Source organism: Leuciscus leuciscus (genome assembly GCF_965113295.1).
Source record: "Leuciscus leuciscus genome assembly, chromosome: 22".
NCBI classification, from domain to species: Eukaryota; Metazoa; Chordata; class Actinopteri; order Cypriniformes; family Leuciscidae; genus Leuciscus; species Leuciscus leuciscus.
The window spans coordinates 7,279,891-7,301,628 of record NC_138746.1 but is presented as its reverse complement, the minus strand read 5'-3'; the positions used below and the strand labels follow the sequence as shown (position 1 = coordinate 7,301,628).

Genomic DNA, 21,738 nt, shown 5'->3' with positions numbered 1-21,738 from the left:
AAAAATCTTACCAACCATTTCCCTTTTACGAACCATGGTTTCTGCATGTTTTTTTTTTATTTATTTTTTATTATTACCATGGTAAATCTTATGATCTTTTGTAACATAAATTTATTGTTATTTTTCTGTTTTTAGGCTTTGATAAAATTCAGGTCACAATAGTTTTGATAATGTATAGGCTACTCAGAATGAGACCTGTGAGACCGGTAAAATTACGGCAGCTAATAAAAGATCCAGAGAAGACATAGTAATACATGTTACAGGGGGTTTTAAGTATAAAAATAGATAAACAGTAACACTCAATTCACTTTATGTTATAATATAACAACAGTTCTATTAGCAATTTTGGGATTTATGGATAGAGTGCAAAGGTATTGTAATTTTAGTACAACTTCAACTTATTTCAGTTAATGCAACATTTCTAATTTTGTTTAGTTTAAGTTTTATTTTATTTTATTTCAGCTTTATTTAAATGGACAAAAATGTTTGTTAATAGTTTAAGTTTTAGTTGTACTTTTAGTTAAAGGGGACATGACATGATCTTTTGACATATAAGAGGTCTTTGTACCTGCAAGTTTCACAGCTTAAAACGTCCTCCTCCTTATAAACAAAGCATTTATTTAATCAAGCACCAAAAATGGCTCGTTTTGATATTGCAGGATCTGTGATGTCACACAGGCAAATAAATTTGCATATAACTGCCTCCAGAGCCAGACACACACACACACACATCATGCATTGGCCCTGCCAATAGCATTCAGTTGCTTATTGGCTGATATTTGCCTACACTGGATTTAAAGCAAATAGAACCCATTATAATCACTGCCGCTGTCTACACTGGATACAGTATACAGATGCACCATCAGCTTCTGACACACTCCACGCACTTGCGTCTGTCGACAACAGGACAAATAGAAGAGCGAAAGAACGTTCGCTTTGACGCGTCCATCTCTGTACAGACTTCAGAAAGTTCCCAGAGTTGGAAACCACAGTGGATGGTTTAATTTAATGGTGTCCCGGTTCGCGTGAGAGGATTATATGTTTGTTCGGAGCATTTTGGTTTGTAAACGAGGAGAGTTCGCTAAGAAACTTTAGTTGAAAGATGAAGCAGCCAACTGGATTGGATCTGACAGCAGCTGCATCAGAAACCGTAAGTAAATGATTTCATAATGCTTTGTCTGTAAATGACGGTTTTATATGGATAATATTTTCAAAACACTTACTCGCGTGCAATAGTGAGAGGACGTTGATACTGTTTCCCATGTAATGACGTCAGCCAATCATAACAGTGGCCATTTACTGACAAGCCTCTAAGGAGCCACTTCGCTTAAAAACGTATCTTTTCAGACAGATGGTCAGAATGAAGGTTGAAAATGTATATTTGTTTTTTGTGCAAAAAAAAACCTTATTAACATTATAAAAGAAACATATTGACATAATAAAAAAATAAAAAAATCTATGTCCTGATCCCTTTAATGATAACAACACTGTCATGTAACACAGTTTTAGAACTTGATTTTACACTATTTATCAACACATATGCAGAGAGGGAAAGGAGATCCACAGAGACCATTGTTCATTTCCATCCCAGACAGCAGGCAGTGATTAAATATGCCACTTCTGCTCCACTAATTCATTCACTTTGAAATTCTGCTGGCGAGCAGAGTGCATCTTTTTCTGTTAAAGGCCCACATTGTTTTCACAGGACTTTGGCCTCATTAGCAGGAGTAGATGCTTGGTGTGGGGGATGGGAATCCGGCCACAGAGACTTTGTGTCTTTCTGTCCATAATGATGTGACACAGTCAATTTGGAGATGCTTATGTTGATTGGGGGTGTCGGCTAAGCATTTTGGGCATATTCTTCTTTCTCTGTGTCCTTCAAATTTCATTATCCATGCATATTGTCTTACCAAAATGGACAATGTATTTCAAGATGTGTCTCTTGGGACACACAATTAAACATTTCTGTCTTTTTCCTGTGAATATATTCCCTGACGAGGTCAGCTGTCTGTATTGCAGCTGCATATGTATGGGAAACCTGTTGCCTTCTGTTCTTCTTGGGATTCCTTAATACTACCGGGACCATCCATTCTCGGGATGAAGGTGCTGTGGCATCAAATACGTAAGTATTAAGTACTGAAAGAGTCTCTGGGCTCACGTAGCCTGGTCTAAAGGCTTATCAGAGGCTAAGCCAGAGGGGGGAAAAAACAGTAAAGCTAGTCTCAGTCGACCAGAGGTACGGGCACAAGGCCATCTGTCCATTCTCTGAATACAACTGACAACAAAGGAGGGCAACTCCGAACTAAGGGAATCATACACACTCTGGATCCGCAAACGTTAACTCATCCTGGATTGACAGGGTAAGAAGAGCCGGTGAAGAGTGTAACTGGCATCTTCGCGCCGTCTCAACCTCCATCACTTTCAGGTCAGTTTGCTAACTTCAACCCAAAGCTGCTCATCACGCGCAGGGACTTCTAAAAGAAACAAATAGGCGTGTTAATGCTTTTCTGGCAACAACAGTGTTCTTGTACATCTTTGACTAAGGGAAAACTGTTGTTTACCTATATCTTTCATATACTTTATGTATATTTTGTCTATATATACATATTATACGATATTCTTTAGCCTAACGCTGAGTTGTTTTTAATAATATAATATAACACTAATTATAAATGATTTTAATGTTAATAAATACAAACATAATTTTTCCAAAATATTGTTCTAAATTTGGGAAGTAATATTACATATTATTGTTGTTGAATGGACATATTCATCGATAGATTTAGTTAAAGATGAGTTTTTTAAAATAAAATTTAGCGTCTGTTTACACTAAACTTTTTAATTCGTTTTAATCGTTAATTTACATAACAATGGCAGTTTGGGGGCCTAAAAATGCGAACTTTTGACATTTTTTGAAACATTTATTTTTCATTTTTTATCAACAACGTTATCGTTTCCATGTTTTAGTCGTTTTTGTGTGTCAAAGTAAACGGATTTTTAACAGCGTTGTCGTCTGAATGCAAAAACTCAAAGGAAAAACGTATCCGTTTTAGTACATTGTTGTCTTGTAACATACTCTTAGTTTGACGTTAAACGCGATGTACTGAATTCACAATATTGTTTAATATAACATAAAACACTGTTCACAAACAACAAAGGCTTAGTCATTGGAATTACGTATTTAAAACAGACTGATCTTTTTTGAACACTAATCTGAGTCACCAATTTCCCACATTTTTTTTTTGGTACATAAACATTTCAATGCCAGTGGCATAAATTATTTTAATTCCTGATTCATAAACACATTTGACATGTGAAATACAGCGTGTGTGATATCTATGTTCGGGCTTATTAGTGCTATGCTATATGATGGCAGAATGTTTTCAGATGCCTGTTGACAAGCTTTGGAAAGACAGAAATGGGTCAAATGGGACTTAGCATTAGCCAAACAAATCCGGGCCTAGAGGATTAGACAGGATGGTAGCATGTTTTATGCATTTACCTGATGAAACCGCACAGAACTATTAGCCACACAAAAGAACCGGCTTTTTAAAAAATGTATTATTAAATTCAGACACCGTATTTCATATTAAGTATGCTGAATCTATGACTCAATTAGTCTGGTTCATGACTGGGAACTGCATTATCAGTCTTTGAGAATACTTGCATAACCATAATTTAACAAATAACCCTTTTATTGGTTTTGATATTTCACAGAAGTAAAAAAACAGTAATATTGTGAAATAATGGTTTTCTATTTTAGTATACTTTAAAATGTAATTTATTTCTGTGATGCAAAGCTGAATTTTCGTCAGGCATTATTACCCAGTCTTCGGTGTCACATGATTCTCCAGAAATCATTCCAAAATGCTGATTTGATGCTCAGTTATTATCAATGTAAGAACCAGTTGTGCCGCTTAATATTTTTTCGGAACCTGTGATACTTTTTCAGTATTCATTGAGGAATAAAAAGTTAAAAAGAACAGCATTTGTTCAAAATGGAAATCATTTCTAACAATATAAATCTTTACATGTAACATTTCTTTCTCTTTTAATCTATTCAGCTGTTCACATCTCTTTAGCAAGTTCCTCTGCTGCTGGAGTGTCATGGAAAGAGGAACCACGTTCCACTTAACAGCTTATGTAAGTCTGAAAACATTTCAAAAGCAGTAGTTTTCAAAGAGGGCTAACAAACGAAGGCATCGGGACTCAATTGGAATAATAGATCTGATAAATAAAGAAAATGCATTCAATTATTTGTCATATAGCTGCAGGGCCTCATTAGAGGAATATAAGGAATGAATAAGGCCTCATTAAAGGGAAATTTAAAACAATCCACTAACACTTCCTCTGATCTAATGCTGACTCATTTTTTAGTTTCACCCATGAATGTTCTCTGCGATCTCATCTGGCTTAGAATCGATTTAGATGTAGATGGTAAAAAGCTCTGTTATAAAGTGCTCGGAGATGTGCGGAATTTGGGAACAGGCGACATTGTGTTCCCTCACTGATGAATTAATGGGCCTTGTTAGACATGGTCACACAAACGTCACTTGATCCACAGGCCTAGAAAGACACAAGTGGCTCTTTTGAGTCTTATCAAACACGGTCACACCACTTCTATTAAAGCAGAACCATTAGAGACGTTAGAGGCAGGTCCTCTCCCACCCGAGTCCAAAAACCCAACTTAATGTCAGAGCACAACAACAGGTACCTACAGCTAAACAAAACCAACACACGACTGAATAGACATTTACAGCTGAGAGGGGTAATGGGAGAGAATTATGAGTTTTCAAGGCTGAAATGTTTGCACACTGTAATTCATTTCATATCTGCTCTGACTGAATGGGTAAATTTGTCTGTTTGTGTGCACAGAGACAGTCTGTTTGAAGCATCTAGACCCAAGAGAAGAATGAATATGAATGAGAAGGAGGGAGGAGTATCGGAGGGGGGGCTAAATGTCACCCTCACCATCCGCCTGCTAATGCATGGAAAGGTAAGACACATCTCCAATCCTCACCGAGCTGCACTTGTTTGCTTTCAGCCTTGTGTTTTGCAAGCGCATCCAGTCAAGCAATAAATACAGTACCTGAGAAAGATTTAGAATTGACATTTTAGATTACAGATCGTCTATATAATTGATTCTAAAATGTTATTTTAGACGACATATTCAGAAATAGTATGGGCAGCATAAAAGTGGCATTTACGCAATCATCTTTTCTTATGAAAAGAAATTAAGTCACAATATTCCTGCTTTTGAACATCTCTGCCTATCTTCATTACAAAGGTTTGGAATAATTGCTATTTTTGAATGCTTTTGAAAGAAGTCTTCAAACATTCAGCAAAACAGTAATATTGTGAATTTTTTACGACAATTTAAAATAACTTTATTCTATTTGAATTTATTCCTGTGATGGCAAAGCTGAATTGTCAGTAGTGCTCCAGAAATGTTTCTTATTATTATCAATGTTGAAAACAGTTTTTGCAGCTTAAAATTTTGATATTCCTTTATTCCATTCAAAAGTTTGGGGTATACTTTAAAAAAATTTTTTTTTATATTTTTATTCAGCAAGGACGCTGTCACGATTTGAGTTTCAAGGGCTTTTAGCTTGCTATCGTCATTTCCTGTGTTTCCTTTCTTATGTTTCTTCTGTTGTCATGGTTGCTCATTGAATGATTACACACACCTGTTTCTGTAAAGATTCAGTATAAACTTAAAAATGCTGCCGTCGGAGGATGCATTCCAAGGTAGGAATGCATCAAGGCACATCTGACTGAGATAGCTTCATCTGATGGATTTTTGAAGGCAGAATAGATGTCTCCTTCACTGCCTTTGATATCCCACAATCCTGTGCTTTCCATTCTGTGACAGTTGAGCTAGAAAAAGAAAGATGGCATCTGAAAGTTGCTGATCAGTTTGTGTGCAAATTAATGTTTTTGACCAACGTTTTCCACTTCCGATGTCATTTCTAGTGAGAAATGACTACTGTAGTAATGTAATATTTGTTTAGTTTTCACCAAAGCTCGCTCTATTTCGATCATTAAACTGTTTCGTAAGGTACCTTCGTGCGCAAATGCCATAGCACACTGTTACGTTTATTCTTCGTGTTCTCTAATCTAATCTGGTCTAATCTTTTGTTTTATTTAATAAAGTTACGCTGCATTTAGATCTGCTGCCCGTAATCTCGTCATCTTCCTCAGCCCAGTCGTGACGCATTAAATTGATCAAAAGTGACAGTAAAGACATTTATAATGTTACATACTGCTACAAAAGATAATGTTCTTTTGAACTTTCAAAGAATCCTGAAAAAATGATCAGTTTAAGCATGAATATTAAGCAACTGTTTTCATCATTGATAATAAGAAGAAATGTTTCTTGAGCGACACATTTCTGAAGGATCATGTGACACTGAAGACTGGAGTAATGATGCTAAAAATTCAGCTTTGCCATCATAGGAATAAATCACATTTTAAAACATATTTTACAGTAAAAAATATATTACAGTTTACAATATTACTGTTTTTACTGTATTTTTTTTATCAGTATATGCATCCTTGGTGAGCATAATACATTTTTTTCAAAAACATTAAAAAATCTTATTTTTTTCCAAACTTTTGATAGTATATATAGTGTAGAATATGAAAACCCTTTAAGACGACAGATGAAACACTATAATCCAGTAGTTCTACAGTTTACCATGCAATCATTTAGATTAACCACATTTTTTATTTGTTTGTTGTGTGTGTGTTTCTAGGAAGTTGGAAGTATCATTGGAAAGGTAAACAATTTTCAGTCTCAAAGAACTGTTCTTATTGCGTTTAATATGGCTTACACTCTAATCTTAATATACACATTCTGACATAATTAATTCGTTTTATATTCAGATAGTCTTTTAAAATGATTTTTCCCTTGTTTGGTTTTTAGAAAGGAGAGACTGTCAAAAAAATGAGAGAGGAGGTAAGTGCTTCATTGATCTTCATGATTAAAAAAGACTTATCTTTTTTAATTTATTCTCGAATATCAAAACATAATTTAATATTTTCCATATTAAAGTTTTTAAAACTGATGTTTTTCTTATTACATATAGACAGTGCTGGGTAGTAACTTGTTACATATAATCTGGATTACACAATCAGTTTCCAAAAATTATTATTATTACTACACTATAATTATTTTGTACTTATAATTAGATTATAATACTCATAATCAGACTACAGTTACTTTTTATTGATTACATAATTACGTATTATTCATACAATGGCAGTGATTACATAATTACATATTCACACAATGGCAGTAAATCATTCATAATATTGATTCTCCATTCATAATTTATCTTCTTCTCATGTTTTAAATGGGCCTTTCTAAAAAAGAACATAAATTCAGAAAGTCTTCTAGTTTTATGTAATTACACAGACAGACCAGCCACTAGTCAGGAATAATTACACGGAAAATTGAGAGGCCACAAAGCATATCGACATTGCATATCAAATCAACTCCTGACAAACACATTAATTATCATTTTAATTATTACTCAGCAAGTCATTTAACCATGTATTGCCATATCTTTGGAATGCATTTTTCTTTCAAACACATTGTTAATATAATTTTGATTATTTTAAAATTAATTATTTTATTTTTACATTTTTATGATTTATTTAACTTAGCTTTTCATTAAATTCAGGAACCCCCTGCAGTTCCTTCACAAACCCCAGTCTGGGAAACCCTGACTAATGTAATGTTATAATGCACTTCATGTTGTTGATAAAGAATGGATTATATTTTCTTTCTCTTCATATTTTTATATCAATATGGCACATATTAATTATCCTATTCAATTTACTGTGATAAATAAGTTAGGGCAAAAGTAATGTAAAAGTAATCCAAAAGTAGTCAGATTACATTACCTAAAATGGGTAACGTAATAGATTACGTTACTATTGTGTCATGTAATTTTGAATCAGTAATGAACTACAATTTGTTAGTAATCTACCCAGCACTGCCTATGGACTATTGCTTTGATATGACATGCAGTTCACACTATTAATGCTGAATAGCTGTATAAAGATTAAAAGTAACTAATTTGGGTGGCCACATGTATTTAAAAAATTAGACGGCAGAAAAATGGGATAATTTTCAGTTTGAGCAAACTCATCTTATTATCTGCATGATATGGTATTTAACTGGGAGAGGGTGCAATTGTCAGCCAGATTGATCAATTAAAATGTGATGCAGCACAAAAACTCTGCTTTTCTCTGTGGATTCAGAGTGGAGCCCGGATTAATATATCAGACGGTTCCAGTCCAGAGCGCATTGTCACCATCACTGGACCGTCTGAGGTCATCTTCAAAGCCTTTGCCATGATTGCAGAGAAGTTTGAAGAGGTAGGTGGATTTTTTCCAGCAGTAATGAGCCAATAGTGCCATGGGTGATTTGATTCATTTAGATTTTAGTATAGTGTAAAAATATCTATGTGGGCTTACAGTATATTCCTAGCTACTATTTCCTAAACTTTCCCATTCATTTTACAGAAGTGGTTGTACAACTGTTACAGTTAAATGATTACTGTAGATGTGAATGATATAGAAGTATTATGCAATTGAATCACAATTGTCTGTGTCAGAATTACAGTGAACTTGATATTTAGATACTAACTTTAATAGTGTGATTTCCATAATATGCCTGCATTCCATGCATAAATTATGCGGTTGCCTTTTTTGTACTATTTGATGGTTTATTATACTGTTGTTCTTGTTTATTTTACTTATGCTTATTTTTGTGATTATATTTGTTGGTTGATTGTTAACGAGTTTTAAATGCAGAGAGATCATACATATTTAAAAAAGTATAGTAATTCATCCTGCCTTAATTGTTATTAAAATGATTATTTCTATAACTTACAATGTTGAAGTTTGCAAGATATGATCTGAATTATGAGTCAGTCACTTGCTTTATTTTCTCCATGTTGCACAGCGCAACCAATTGTGTTCTGTAACACTATTACACAGGCTTTTAATTAAATGAATTAAAAGTAAATTAGGTCCCAGCCGAGGGGAACACTAATTACTGTAATACTGACTTACAACTATTTACGCTTTTGTCCCACAATGCAGCTTGATATGGTTATTTTTTACTTTGCTACAGCACAGCAAATGTATTGATCTCATCTAAATGCAGTATTTTATTGTAAAAAAAAAAACGAATCTTGTAAAATCCTGTCAATACTTTGTGTGTAGAGCTTTAATTTCAAACACTGTAAGCACATATCCCTGAAAATTGTCTTATAAACTTGTTTTTATTAAAAAAGGACACAATGACATGACAGGAGCTGAATTGAGCTGCTTTCTGATATATGCATTTCTTTCAGGATATCCTGGCATCCATGATAAACAGCACCGTGACAAGCAGGCCTCCTGTGACACTGCGCCTCGTCTTCCCTGCCAGTCAGTGCGGTTCACTCATTGGCAAAGGAGGCTCGAAGATCAAAGAGATCAGAGAGGTAGAAATTCTAGGTAGAAGTTTAATTGTTTGCAAAGGCACAGGGTTTGTAATGCAGGTCACAGCGGCTCCCAGATGATGCACCGAATGATCCGTTAAACAATTAGTTTCCGTTGCCTCTGCGGCAGGCAGAAACACTTAACATCAGCATGATTGATTGTCCTCATCAAGACAGAACTTTTTATTCCTGAGCACAGGGGGCCGCTCGGCTCAGGCTTCCGCTAAATCCACGTTATGAGGCGGCTGCACCCCTGAGCTGTAATTTCCTAAACTCTTGAACTCCCTCACTTTTCCTCAAACTTATCTATTCATGGCTTTCGTTGATGGAAAACAAAGCGATCCATCTCACAAGCCCAACCATTTGTTGTCATTTAGCTGCTGAAATTGACATGAGGACAGTGGCTTTTGCTTGAAGGCTTTGTTTTTTTATTCGGCTGGTGGATCACATTGAATAAATATAGCTGTCCTCACTGCTGAGGGCTGTGAGGGGTGAACTGGCTGCTTTTATTCCCAGTTGCTATGAATGTCTAGGACAGGACGGCCCACCAAGGCCTAAATAGACTCACATTTATATACAGTATCCAAATAGCTTGACCTAAATAACTGGCCAGACGATAACAATGTCAGTCATAAGAATAGCTGTAACACCAAAAGGGACTGTATAGCACACTTTTTTTTGCAAGTGGCTTTGGAAAGCAATCAAAATTGGTAAACCTCCTCAATGCCGTGAACTTACATTATGAAAAATTATAATTGATCATTAGTAGTCCTACTGCAATTGTTTTAATATGTGCAATATTGACACTGTAGTTTAAAAATGCTACTCACCAAACAAAATGAGAAATTCACTCACCCATATTCTCACATCCATATCAACATCCCATATTACAAAAATATCCATATCACAACTCTCTGGAACAATCTAATGTGATTGGTTAATCGCATCATGATATTTCCTTAATACTCCTAAGTGTCTATGAAAATGCTGTATATTATGGACACTGCTTTCTCTTGTATAACACTGCGGACTGTTTGAATATGCCTAGTATATAGTAGGCGAAAAACAGTATGTGGAATTAGTAATATACAGTATGTCATAAATCTTTCACAATTTTCATGAGCAAAATCACACAATTTCAATATGAATCCTTACGACCGTGAATTTCGCATGCAGGTGAAAACTTTCACCTCAAATTTTTTGCGATGGGTTGAAGTCGTTCACATGAATTCATTGCGTTTACCAAAAGAAAGCTTCTTGGTTTTAAAGTGACTTCAATGGACCTTTTTTGGCCACAAAATTTAGTAGAAATGTACAATGTCACATGACAGTTACACTGTACAACACTGACGTTACAATATACACTGTAAAAAAAGATTTTTCGAAGTTGTCAATAAAATGGACTATTGGAGTACATTTTACTAGAAAATACTATTTCAGTATTTCTACTTCAAAGGTTAACATTTATGTGTTACTTGCCATTTCTTTGTTATTATTTGTGAAATGTATTATATATGGAACATACTGTTCACTGAACAAACTGTCGCAAAGTTCATTCCTCTTTAAATGTAGTAATGCAGTTTTGGATGCACAGCATCTCTCGTTTCATACAAACGCAACTGGTGCCATCTTGTAGTTGTGTCCCAAATGACTCACTGACCAACATTCCACACTTTCTTTTTCCGGTTAATTCATGCATTCTCCAGGTTTCTAAAGTGCACTTTTTCTTTTTGGAATTTTCAGTGTGAACACACAACTCGCACTATTTATAATACAAAACCCAATGGAGTAGTCAAAATAACCACAAAAGATTTTCAAAAGTAATGTTATTTTAATACCATTGCAGTGCTAATTTTGTTGCTAGGCAAATTTTTTTATACATGGACTTTTTTTTTTTTTTATCAGAAGCTTAAAGATAACATACATAATTATAACTTATTTCAATGGTGACCAAGAACCGCAGATGTGGGGCGGATAATGACCTTCTATTTAAGAAATAATAATGATGCCATTTGTGGCTTTACTAATCATCCTGCCCAGCATGTGTTGACCAGAAGTGTTGCTGTGTGTCAGAGCACAGGTGCCCAGGTCCAGGTCGCAGGAGACCTACTGCCTGACTCGACTGAGAGAGCCGTGACCATCTCAGGAACCCCCCACGCCATCACACAGTGTGTGAAACACATCTGCACCATCATGCTGGAGGTTTGTGAGCGTGCACGTGAAAATCCATCCATCTTTTAATTGAAAATCTGTGCTATTATGCATGATTTGCCTTGTGCCTAAATGTTATTTCAGAGGTGGGGGAATCTTCTCCAGGTCTTTTTCACCTTCACACTTCATTTGCATTCGCTTTGAGCGCATGCACTAGCCTACATGTTAAATGTCCCTGCTTGCTTCATTAGTTCCCAGAATCCAACCTTGGATGCCTTTGTTTTGCAGGCTTTTCCCTGGCCCGCATTAACTTTGGGCTTTGAACAGTGAAATCCAGTGAGGCTTAACAGAGTTCTAGAAACATACTGACTAAACGCCTTTGCTTTTGTCTTGACTGTTTATCTCCCTTATTTAGTCGCCACCTAAAGGAGCCACCATTCCATACCGACCCAAACCCTCCGTAGGTGGCAGCCACACAGTGTTGTCGCAAACACATGCTGCGCCGGTGAGTTCTCCATCCATCAGAAACCACAGAATCGAAACAACACTTCACAAGCAGTAATGTTTCATAGTTCCCAGCAGTGCCAGTGGGACACTCTGACTGTGGATATTTATACTAATTATTTTGCGAGATCAGCTGGCAGAATAAATCTAACCCACAGATGCAATCAGTAATACAGTCACCAATGGGGCCATTGGACCTTTCCAAGTGCTCTTGAACATGCAGATCAGACTGACTTTTAATCATTAATTCAGATCTGTAGGTGTTTGAATTGGTAAGCTTGTGACTAATCTTTGTAAACACAGCTGTATATAGCTGGACTAAACAATTCATTCATCAGTATTCTATTCTATTCAGATCTTGTGAAAAATACAAATTAATACTAACTCTGACCCTTTATTTTTGACATCTCCTCTTGGTATGTCATCCAAAGGGCTTCTGTTGTTCATTTGAGTGATCATGACATTTAGTTTGACTGAGGTGAGGATTGCAAAGGCTAGTTGTCCGTATAATGAAAAATCATGTCAGCTACAAGCTCCATTTGTCTGGAGGATTAAAATGCTAAGAAGCAGTTAAGTTCCGTATTTTGTTTTTTTGTTTTTTTTTGCTACATCTGGTGATTGCATGGGATGTTCATGTGATGCCCCCTTGTGGTTACATTAGGAAGAATTTAACATAGTTTAGTCATAATTCCACCTGGCACTCTTAAATATGTTAATGACAAAGAAGTCTCACATGGACAGACTTTGACTTGTAGTGTAAAGTCTGGTCCACTTTGCAGCTTATTCTGGCCAAGAGCTCCCCACTGTAAAATGAACAAAGCAACCAACCACTGTTTGTTTTACGCATTCTTTAGGGGTGAATTTATGTGAAATTTAGTAATTACAACTATTAAAAGCATCTAAAAAAGTGAAAATATGGATCAGCAGTCTGGTTATACAGAAACCTGTGTAGACTTGATGATCAAAACTTACTGATTATTTTACACAGCAAAATAGGTTTGCTTGTGGATAACTAATATACTAAGTGTATCAACAAGATTTGAAACCACTAACCTGGCAAACCATGGAAAATCCAATTATTAGTTATTTTACAAAAGTGCTCATAATATCAACCTGTGATACTTTTTAATGCCAATTCACACTGCGCCAACTAACACAGACAATCACAAGATTACAGTACTTTACTCAGGCATTTCACAACCCAACAAATGCCGATTCAACATGTTCAGTCGGAAAAAATGAGCGCCAACAGACGCCGACAGGGATAACTAAATGATCCAACAAAACCCGACAAAGTGTCTGTCGCATCTGTCGGCTTCTGTCGGTGCAGTGTGAATTGGCCTTTAAACACTATTTTATTTGAATTCTGATTTACACTTTTGATTTCCACAAAGGTTTTCTAGGTTTTTAATGAAATATGCATCAAATAGACAGCAGGCGGTCCATGGGCATAGCATGTCAGCTGTGACTAATGACCAAGGAGCAAATTGGCTGTTATTATTTTTACTAACCTAAATGTGTTATCTGTTTCACAGGCATTTGCTATTCCAGGACAGTTTGCCATTCCACCCCAAGACGTGAGTTTTAGTCCCACTGTCTGATCAGTATCATTCACAGCACACTTCACAACATTACTGCAGTGCCCGAGCCACATCCCACCCCTGACACAACCACATTTCTACCACTGCATTCCTCACACACACCTAAGTGCTAATATCCCTGTCCCTCTGGTCACACTGGAGCCTCCACTACCTTCCTTCGAGCGAGGATATCAGAGGCATAAGGAACGAAGATGCTCTCTGTCTATGACCTTTTATTTGGCATCACTAAAATCGGTTACTTGAAAATCGGTTTCATATCCTTGGTTAAGACATAAGTAAACAATATGTGTTTAATGAAACACTCACATAAAATGCTATAATTACAATGGTTGCAAAGCAGCACGGTATTGATAAAACCCTAAACAGTTACTAATTTCTAACTAGTTAGGGTTTGTTTTAAATCCCTAAAACTAAGAAGTAATCTTCTGCAATCAATCTATTCACCATACAAACTCTTGTTAGAACATTTCCATCTCAATTCAAGTTGCAATTGTGAGATATAAAGTCACAATGCGAGATATAGTCAAATTGTGACATACAGTAAAGGTACAATTACGAGACTTAAAGTCAATGCGAGATATACAGTAAAGTTGCAGTTAATTTAAAAAAAGTTGCAATTGTAAGATAGTCACATTGCGAGATATAATCACATTGTGAATTATAAAGATGCAATTGCAAGGTTTCAAATCAATGCAAGATAAACAGTAAAGTTGCAGGTATGAAAAAGTCAAAATTTTATATTGTGAGATATAGTCACACTGTAATATAAAGTAGCAATTGTGAGGTATAAAGTCAATGTGAGATATACAGTAAAGTTGCAGGTATTTAACCATAAAATACAGACTTCCAGATCATTGAGACTTTGTTTAGAAGATTGTGTAATATATTTTTAGTTTGTAAAAAATTATAATTTTTTAATACATTTTATATTAATATGAAAATGTCCCATTGACTTGTTTGGCAATAAAAATATAACCAACGGTGATAACGTAATCATACTATTTGCATAACCAATTGTGATCGGTCTTCTTTTCTTTCATCTATTTGCAATCTGACTTGTGATTGGTCCTGAATGTATGTAACACATGTAACACTACCTCTAAACTGCAAAGCCGGTGTCACATTGTCTGTTGATTCTCACAGACAGCTGGCAGAAAACCAGACGTGTGTCATGACGACTGCAGAGCCTAAACGTACCTCACACTTTAACACAATCCTTTTCCTACCTTGCAAACACTTGAATTCCCTTCAGGAAATGCAAATCAGGTTTTTCGATCACATTATTTGGAGGGGTGGACGGTAAGTCCAGAGGGGGACCTGATAACTAATCCAATTTTGAGACTTGATATGGGTGCTGTTCTGTCTGTAGATGTGAGTGTCCTCTGAAATAATTCCATTTTGATTGGCTAGTTCTAACCTCCCTTCCTGCCCCCGCAGTTGACCAAGCTTCACCAGTTGGCTATGCAGCATATCCCCCTTACCTCCCTTGGGCAGAGCAACCCCACCTTCCCTGGTACGTACCCAAAACTCCCCAGGGAAGTCTGTCTCTCCCTTTGTCTGTCTCTCTGCCTGTCTTTCTCTCGATCTGTCTCTTTCCCTCTCCGCTCTTTCGTCTGTCATGTCTGACCACCGCATGTTCTACTTTTCCACTCTGAAGAAAATGAGGGCGAAGCCATTTTGTGGTAAGGCAAAAAAATATCATAACACTTCCAGCACAATGCCGCACATGCCGTGCCATGATACGACCACTAACCAGTCCCGATAGCTTAGTCTGTGTTCGGATGCCAGCCGTTGATGGCTGCTTTGAGCTGTCAAAGGAATCTACGACAGCATCATGACGGCTATGTGATGCATATGTGTCACCCCTCTTTCTCCTTATATGTGAACTCATCATGAACATTTAACATTCTTCCCCCCTCATGTCACTCCATACCTCCACAATACCCCTGACCTGTTCAAACCGCCAGCATTTTCCTAAGCAAACCTGAAGCCCACTCTCACAGCAGCCCACATTTATCATGACAAACAGAGTCCACACATTGCAAGTGCCAGCCCATAATTACTACTATGGAAATAGGGAGTTGAAGAGAAACAGCCTCTCCATAGACGTTTCCGATAATTTGCGTTTTCCTGGAAAAGCTTTTATGGGTGTTTTTGAATCCCAGGCAAGCATGAATTTATCAGAAATTCATTCATGACTCATGTACCGAAGCAGCATTAATGCTTTTATACATTGTGTAATTTTAATGTGATATTTTTCGATTTTATTTGAGCAGTCTCAGTGGCAGTGTAGCAATGTTAAAATAAAAAAATTCTAAATAAAATTTTTGGTCAGCCATTAGGTTGTCTTTTGCTTACCTTCCCATTTCCCTGCATAGGTCTGGAGGCCTCCTTTGCAACCAGTTCTCATGAGCTGAGCATACCCAACGACGTAAGTTATGTGATATAGATTTAGGATCAAATAATACACTTAACTTAAGCATAATGTTTGTTGCAGTTATCGTTGTGTACAGTGGCCCCAAAAAGTATTTGGACTCTTGAGTCACACTTCAATTGTTTAAATATCATTGCATTATCTAAAATATATGTGCAAATTATTAATACATTAGAATTATAAAGGATGCCATTTTTGCAATTACCTAAATCAAGGGTATTTATGTTTGCAATTTTTTTAGTTGTTTTTAATATTTAATAATACAATTTTAAAGATTTAGTAATGTTTTTGAAAGAAGTCTCTTATGCTCACTAGGACTGCATTTATTTGATTAAAAATAATAATAATAATAATTTTAGTGTACTAAAATATTTCACTTGACACCTTTTTTTGGTGTTTTGCTTAAAGTCTTCTTGCCTTATATATCTTACTTTAAAATACAAACCACTTGGTTTGATATTTTGTTTTTATTGCAAATACATTTATTCAGTTGTAAGTGAATCTTAGGTTTTCAAATGGGGCCATTCAAATTAAAATGTATGCTTTACTATCATGTTGTCCCATGACACATTGTTACACTGATTAAAGTATCTGTTATTGTAGAATTTATTTAGTAAAATTCAAGGCATGCCATTTAGTAGAGAAAAACAACTTCCATGTCCTAGAGGTTCACTATCAGTCTCCAGTCTTTTAATGTCCAGATGTTGTTTGCCCCTCTCCCGTCTGTCTCTCTGTCTCTCAGCTCATAGGCTGCATCATTGGCAGACAGGGCAGTAAGATCAATGAGATTCGCCAGATGTCTGGTGCCCAGATCAAAATTGCCGGAGCCACAGACGGTTCGGCAGTGCGCCACGTCACCATCACAGGCTCTCCAGCCAACATCAGCGTGGCTCAGTACCTCATCAGTGCAAGGTGAGACCTTTCCCTCTCACAATTTTAACGGATAGCTCAGTCAAAATGAAATTCTGTTATCATTTACTCACCCTCATTTCATTCCAAATCCGTATGCTGTTTTTTTTTTCTTCTTCTTCTGTGGAACACAAAAGAATTATTGAAGAATCTTCACTTTTCCATACTGTGACAGTTGAACACAAAAAAGACACACAAAATAAAACCCCAACTTACATTGACCAAAAGTGGCAGTAAATACATTTATAATGTTACAAAAACATTCTAGTTCTTTTGAACTTTCTATGCATTAAATAATCCTGAAAAAAAAAGTATCATGGTTTCCATCACAATATTAAGCAGCACAACTGTTTTTAACATTGATAATAAGAAGAAGAAATGTTTCTTGAGCAGCAAATCAGCAGAGAATGATTTCTGAAAGATCATGTGACACTGAAGCCTGGAGTAATGGCTGCTGAAAATTCAGCTTTAGAAATGTCAGGACCTCACTGTGCCTTATAAATTTTCCAAATGAGATGTATAGATCAAAAAGTCCAATTAGGGACACTTAAAAAAAAAAGCCCACACACTCTAACAATTGCAAAATAAAAGGACTGCTTTAATGAAGAAGTAACAAACGTTTCGGTCACATGTGACCTTTCCCAATGCCTATTGTTAACTAGGACTGAAACGTTTGCCACTTTTTCATTACAGCAGTGGTTTTATCTTTCAATTGGTGGTTCTCTTTCATTGTTAGAGCCTTTGGCCTATTTTGAAGTGTTTACCTAATTGAAAATTCAGCTTTGCTATCACAGGAATGAAACCTTTTTTATTTAATTATTTCATAGTATTACTGTTTTTACTGTATCTTTGATCAAATAAATGCAGCCTTGGTGAGCATACGAGCAGCCTTGGTGAGCATATTTTTTTTAAATGTTACCGACCCTTTTTTACAGTAGTGTATATTCCAAAACTTCTGAAGCCATTAGACAGCTCTGTGTGAAGTAAAACGTTATTCAATTAAACCCTTATTAAATCATTGTATTTAAAATCAAATAGCGTGGCTTTCAACGCATCACATCAGTTGTTTCTAATTAGTTTCATGACCAAATGCATTAATGCCAAATGTAACATCTGCCATCATATTTAATTTGAGAGCTACAGTGGAGGAGAAGAATAACAACTTAAATTTTGGCATTTTCCTCACATTAACTACATGATTCATAAGACTTATAGGAATACACAGGAATATAGTGTACAGTATATCCTTTCATTGTGAATCTTGACAACCCAAGTCCCCTTTCGCTTCATTATATGGTGAAAATAAGAGCAGCCAGTACATTCTACAACATTTCTCCTTTTGTGTTTGACAGAAGAAAGTAAGTCATGAGGGTGAGTAAACACAATGACAAAACGTACATTTTTGGATGAACTATTCTTTTCCCACAATCTATTTTACATAATGGTGTAATATGTAGATTGTAGACAGCGGTCATGTGGTCTGTTTCATCCCATTTGGCACTCCTTTATTAATTCTCATCCAGGCATGTTAAACCCTTATTATTATTCCTTCTTGTAACACATAACATTCCCTAAATTGATTATTCTTTTCTCTATTTCTCTCACCCCCGTCCCATGTCACTCTCTCCTCTTGTGTGCACCCGTAACCCCTCAATTAATCACACACTTGTCCTCACGTCCCTCCTTGTTTGCGTGGATCTGAATGTGTTTGCAGTTTAGAGATGGCTAAACTGAGCATCCAGGCTGCATCGTCCTCCTCTTCCAGCACACCTATCGACCTCAGCCTGGGCTTCCCCCAGTCCAGCTCCTCCGCCTCCACACCCTCTTCCATGGCCATGCTGGCTGCTCCCTCCTCTATTAATGTCCACTCCCCCTCGTCCATGTCCTCCCTCCCCAGTGCCCACTACGCATTGCCTGTTTCCAGTCTGTTTGGCATGAAAAGCGTCCCCCTGCTGGCAGTGCACGCGGCTGCCTCCGCAGGCCTCCCGGCCGGCCTCAACCCCTACACCGCAAAGATTCCCACCTCATCCGGCATCAAAAAATCTGATCGGCAGAAGTTTGCCCCATACTGAGCGGCTATGGTCTATTATCTCACCATTTATGTTGTATCTGTTTGTTATTCGTTCATTAATATTAAGTAGATTGAGAGTGTCTCTCACTGCCCCCTCTTTTTTTTTTTTTTACATTTTCAAATCTCTTTAATCTGTAATGTTGATGTTTGAGCAAAAGGTCTGCAAAGTCACTCCAAAAGGAGTTATTCTCCATATCAGTAACAAACACATCTAAATATTCCTCATTTAAATAATTCCCACCCAAGCCATAGGCCTGGCTGAGTTGCGTTAGTAGTGTGTTGAAACTCGCGGTTATGGTAAGGGGGGTGACATTTTCTGAAACACACTCAAAGTGGTTGACCAATCGCAATACACAGGTTCAGTCAACCAATCAGAGCACATCGTGCTTTTCGGAAGGAGGGGCTTCATAGAGACAGGAACTAAACAGAGCGTTACTGACAGACTGGGAAATAAGGTGCTGCAACAATGTGAAATATTTGAAAAATAATGACATTTTTTGAACATTCAAGCATGAAAACAGAATCTAGTAGACCCCAAAAACAAAATCAAGACTTTGTAAAAGGGCATAATATAGCCTCTGTGCAATATTTCACAAACTAGGAATGGTGAGTGCATGACAAGATGAATCGCTCCTCATTTTGTCTTCCATTTTGTTTGCCGTTTCATTCTGAAATTTTTTAGATATCCATCTCGCTCCATATAATTTATCTGACACTGCTCCTGTTTTTTGTTTTTTTTTAGAAAAGCCAAAGCCAACAAGAACTTGATTTATTGTTACTATGCAGCTCACGGTGTTGTGCGTGTGTGTTTCTTAGATAAATATATCTTAAAGCGATCTGAAATGTGCTGATTAGAATGGCTGTCATCATTGTTATTGTATCGCAATGCAATATACAAAGTAATTTAAAAGAGGGTGTGATGCTCTGCCTCTCATACTGATGATGTTATTCTGACTGTAACCTACTATAACATTGTCAAAACATACATCAATATACTTTTTTGCAAAAACCCTTTTTATTAACACTGCAGAGAAAATTACAGTAAAACAAAGGCACAGCAGGGCATCAGAGGGGGGACAATGGGTCCTTTTAATACCATGGACCCCCTGATATGATTGAATTAATATATTTAGCAGCTCTATATTTTCATGTATTAAAACCTATTTATACTGTGTGGGGAAAAAAAGTGATATATTGTTTTCAAAATTAAATAATTGGTTTTTATATTGCCACTGAATTAATGAAAAAACAAACTATTTAAAATAATATCTGGAAAATATTCACATGGAAAAGGTTCATCGGTGAATAACTACTTGGATGTGTAAACATGAGGAACAATTTAATTTAAGTTACTGATAGTGATTTTCACAATGAATATTGTTGCAAAGCAGTTTTATAAGGATAATAAGGGCCATGAAAAATATTTAACATCTTAATTATAACATGTTGGTATACATGTTGACCGTAACTGTTCAAACATTTGGGGTCAGTATGCCTTTTTTAAAAGAAATTAATACTTTTATTCAACAAGAATGCGTTAAATTGATCAAAAGTGACACTAAAGACTTTATAATATTACAAAAGATTTCCATTTCAAATAAATGCTGTCATCAAAGAATCCTGATTAAAAAGTGTAAAGGTTTCCACAAAAGTATTAAGCAGCACAACTGTCTAATAAGACATGTTTCTTGAGCAGCAAATCATCATATTAGAATGATTTCTGAAGGATAATGTGACACTGAAGACTGGATTAATGATGCTGAAAATCACAGAACATTAAATAAAATGATATTTTACAACATAATAAAATAGAAAAGTTATTTTAAATTGTAATATTTCACAGTATCACTGCTTTTACTGTACCTTAAATGAATGCAGCCTGGATAAGCATTAGAGACTTCTTTCAAAAACGTAAGAAAAAAAACCCCGAAACATTTGAACGGTAGTGTATGTATTTTACATCTTTTTGTTTGTTTTTTTCTCTCTGATTTTCTTTGAACCCCCATAGTACTCCCTTGCAACTCCCTGGTCCCAGGACACAAGTTTGAAAAGCTCTAGTAAAACCTATACTTTGTGTTAAATGTAAAGCAATATCTACTAAAAGGTGTTCTTTTTCTCTAAGCTAAGATAAACAATGACACTATGAAACTGTGACAGCAGATCTATATGCTTCTTATGCCCAGCAGGGCTAATTATCAGATGTACAACTGTTTTTAACAATAATTTGATCTGTTGTTCTGTATGATTGTGTGTTTTCCTCCTAGGCTGTCCTCAGTGATAGCAAGTCTGAGGCTGTAGTGCAACATTTACAGCTAAACATTAATCTCTGATTGGAATACCCTAAAGACATAGTGGACTCTTATGGACTCAGACACTACTCAAGAAATCCTGGCTACATGATGTAAATTGTTTTCTAACTTGAAAGCTGTGTATTAAACAGATGCGCTGTAACTGTAGTTTCAACCATTCAATGTGACATGTATTTGTGTTTGATTTTAGATTGCTTGAAATTCTGTACACATTTTACTGTTAAAGTATGACAAATCAATGTGCTTTTGACATTTGACTTTA

General features: G+C 36.1%; 1 protein-coding gene across 1 annotated transcript; it reads left to right on the top strand.

Annotated features, from left to right (window-relative positions):
* Positions 1 to 21: 21 nt before the first annotated feature.
* On the top strand, positions 22 to 21,738 carry LOC309486293 (poly(rC)-binding protein 3). The gene is made up of 15 exons (XM_082153529.1): positions 22 to 2,122; positions 2,360 to 2,425; positions 4,065 to 4,143; positions 4,876 to 4,996; positions 6,756 to 6,779; positions 6,926 to 6,958; positions 8,269 to 8,385; positions 9,369 to 9,500; positions 11,571 to 11,699; positions 12,064 to 12,153; positions 13,688 to 13,729; positions 15,191 to 15,266; positions 16,132 to 16,184; positions 16,930 to 17,099; positions 18,811 to 21,738. The coding sequence occupies exons 4-15, from the start codon at positions 4,913 to 4,915 to the stop codon at positions 19,166 to 19,168; spliced, it is 1,308 nt and encodes a 435-aa protein (XP_082009655.1). The 5' UTR covers positions 22 to 2,122; positions 2,360 to 2,425; positions 4,065 to 4,143; positions 4,876 to 4,912; the 3' UTR covers positions 19,169 to 21,738.

Coding starts and splice junctions, on each gene's coding strand:
- LOC309486293 (XM_082153529.1), top strand. CDS start 4,913: ATGAATATGAATGAGAAGGAGGGAGGAGTATCGGAGGGGGGGCTAAAT. Junction 6,959..8,268: donor TCAAAAAAATGAGAGAGGAG/GTAAGTGCTTCA, acceptor CTGTGGATTCAG/AGTGGAGCCCGGATTAATAT. Junction 16,185..16,929: donor AGCTGAGCATACCCAACGAC/GTAAGTTATGTG, acceptor TCTGTCTCTCAG/CTCATAGGCTGCATCATTGG.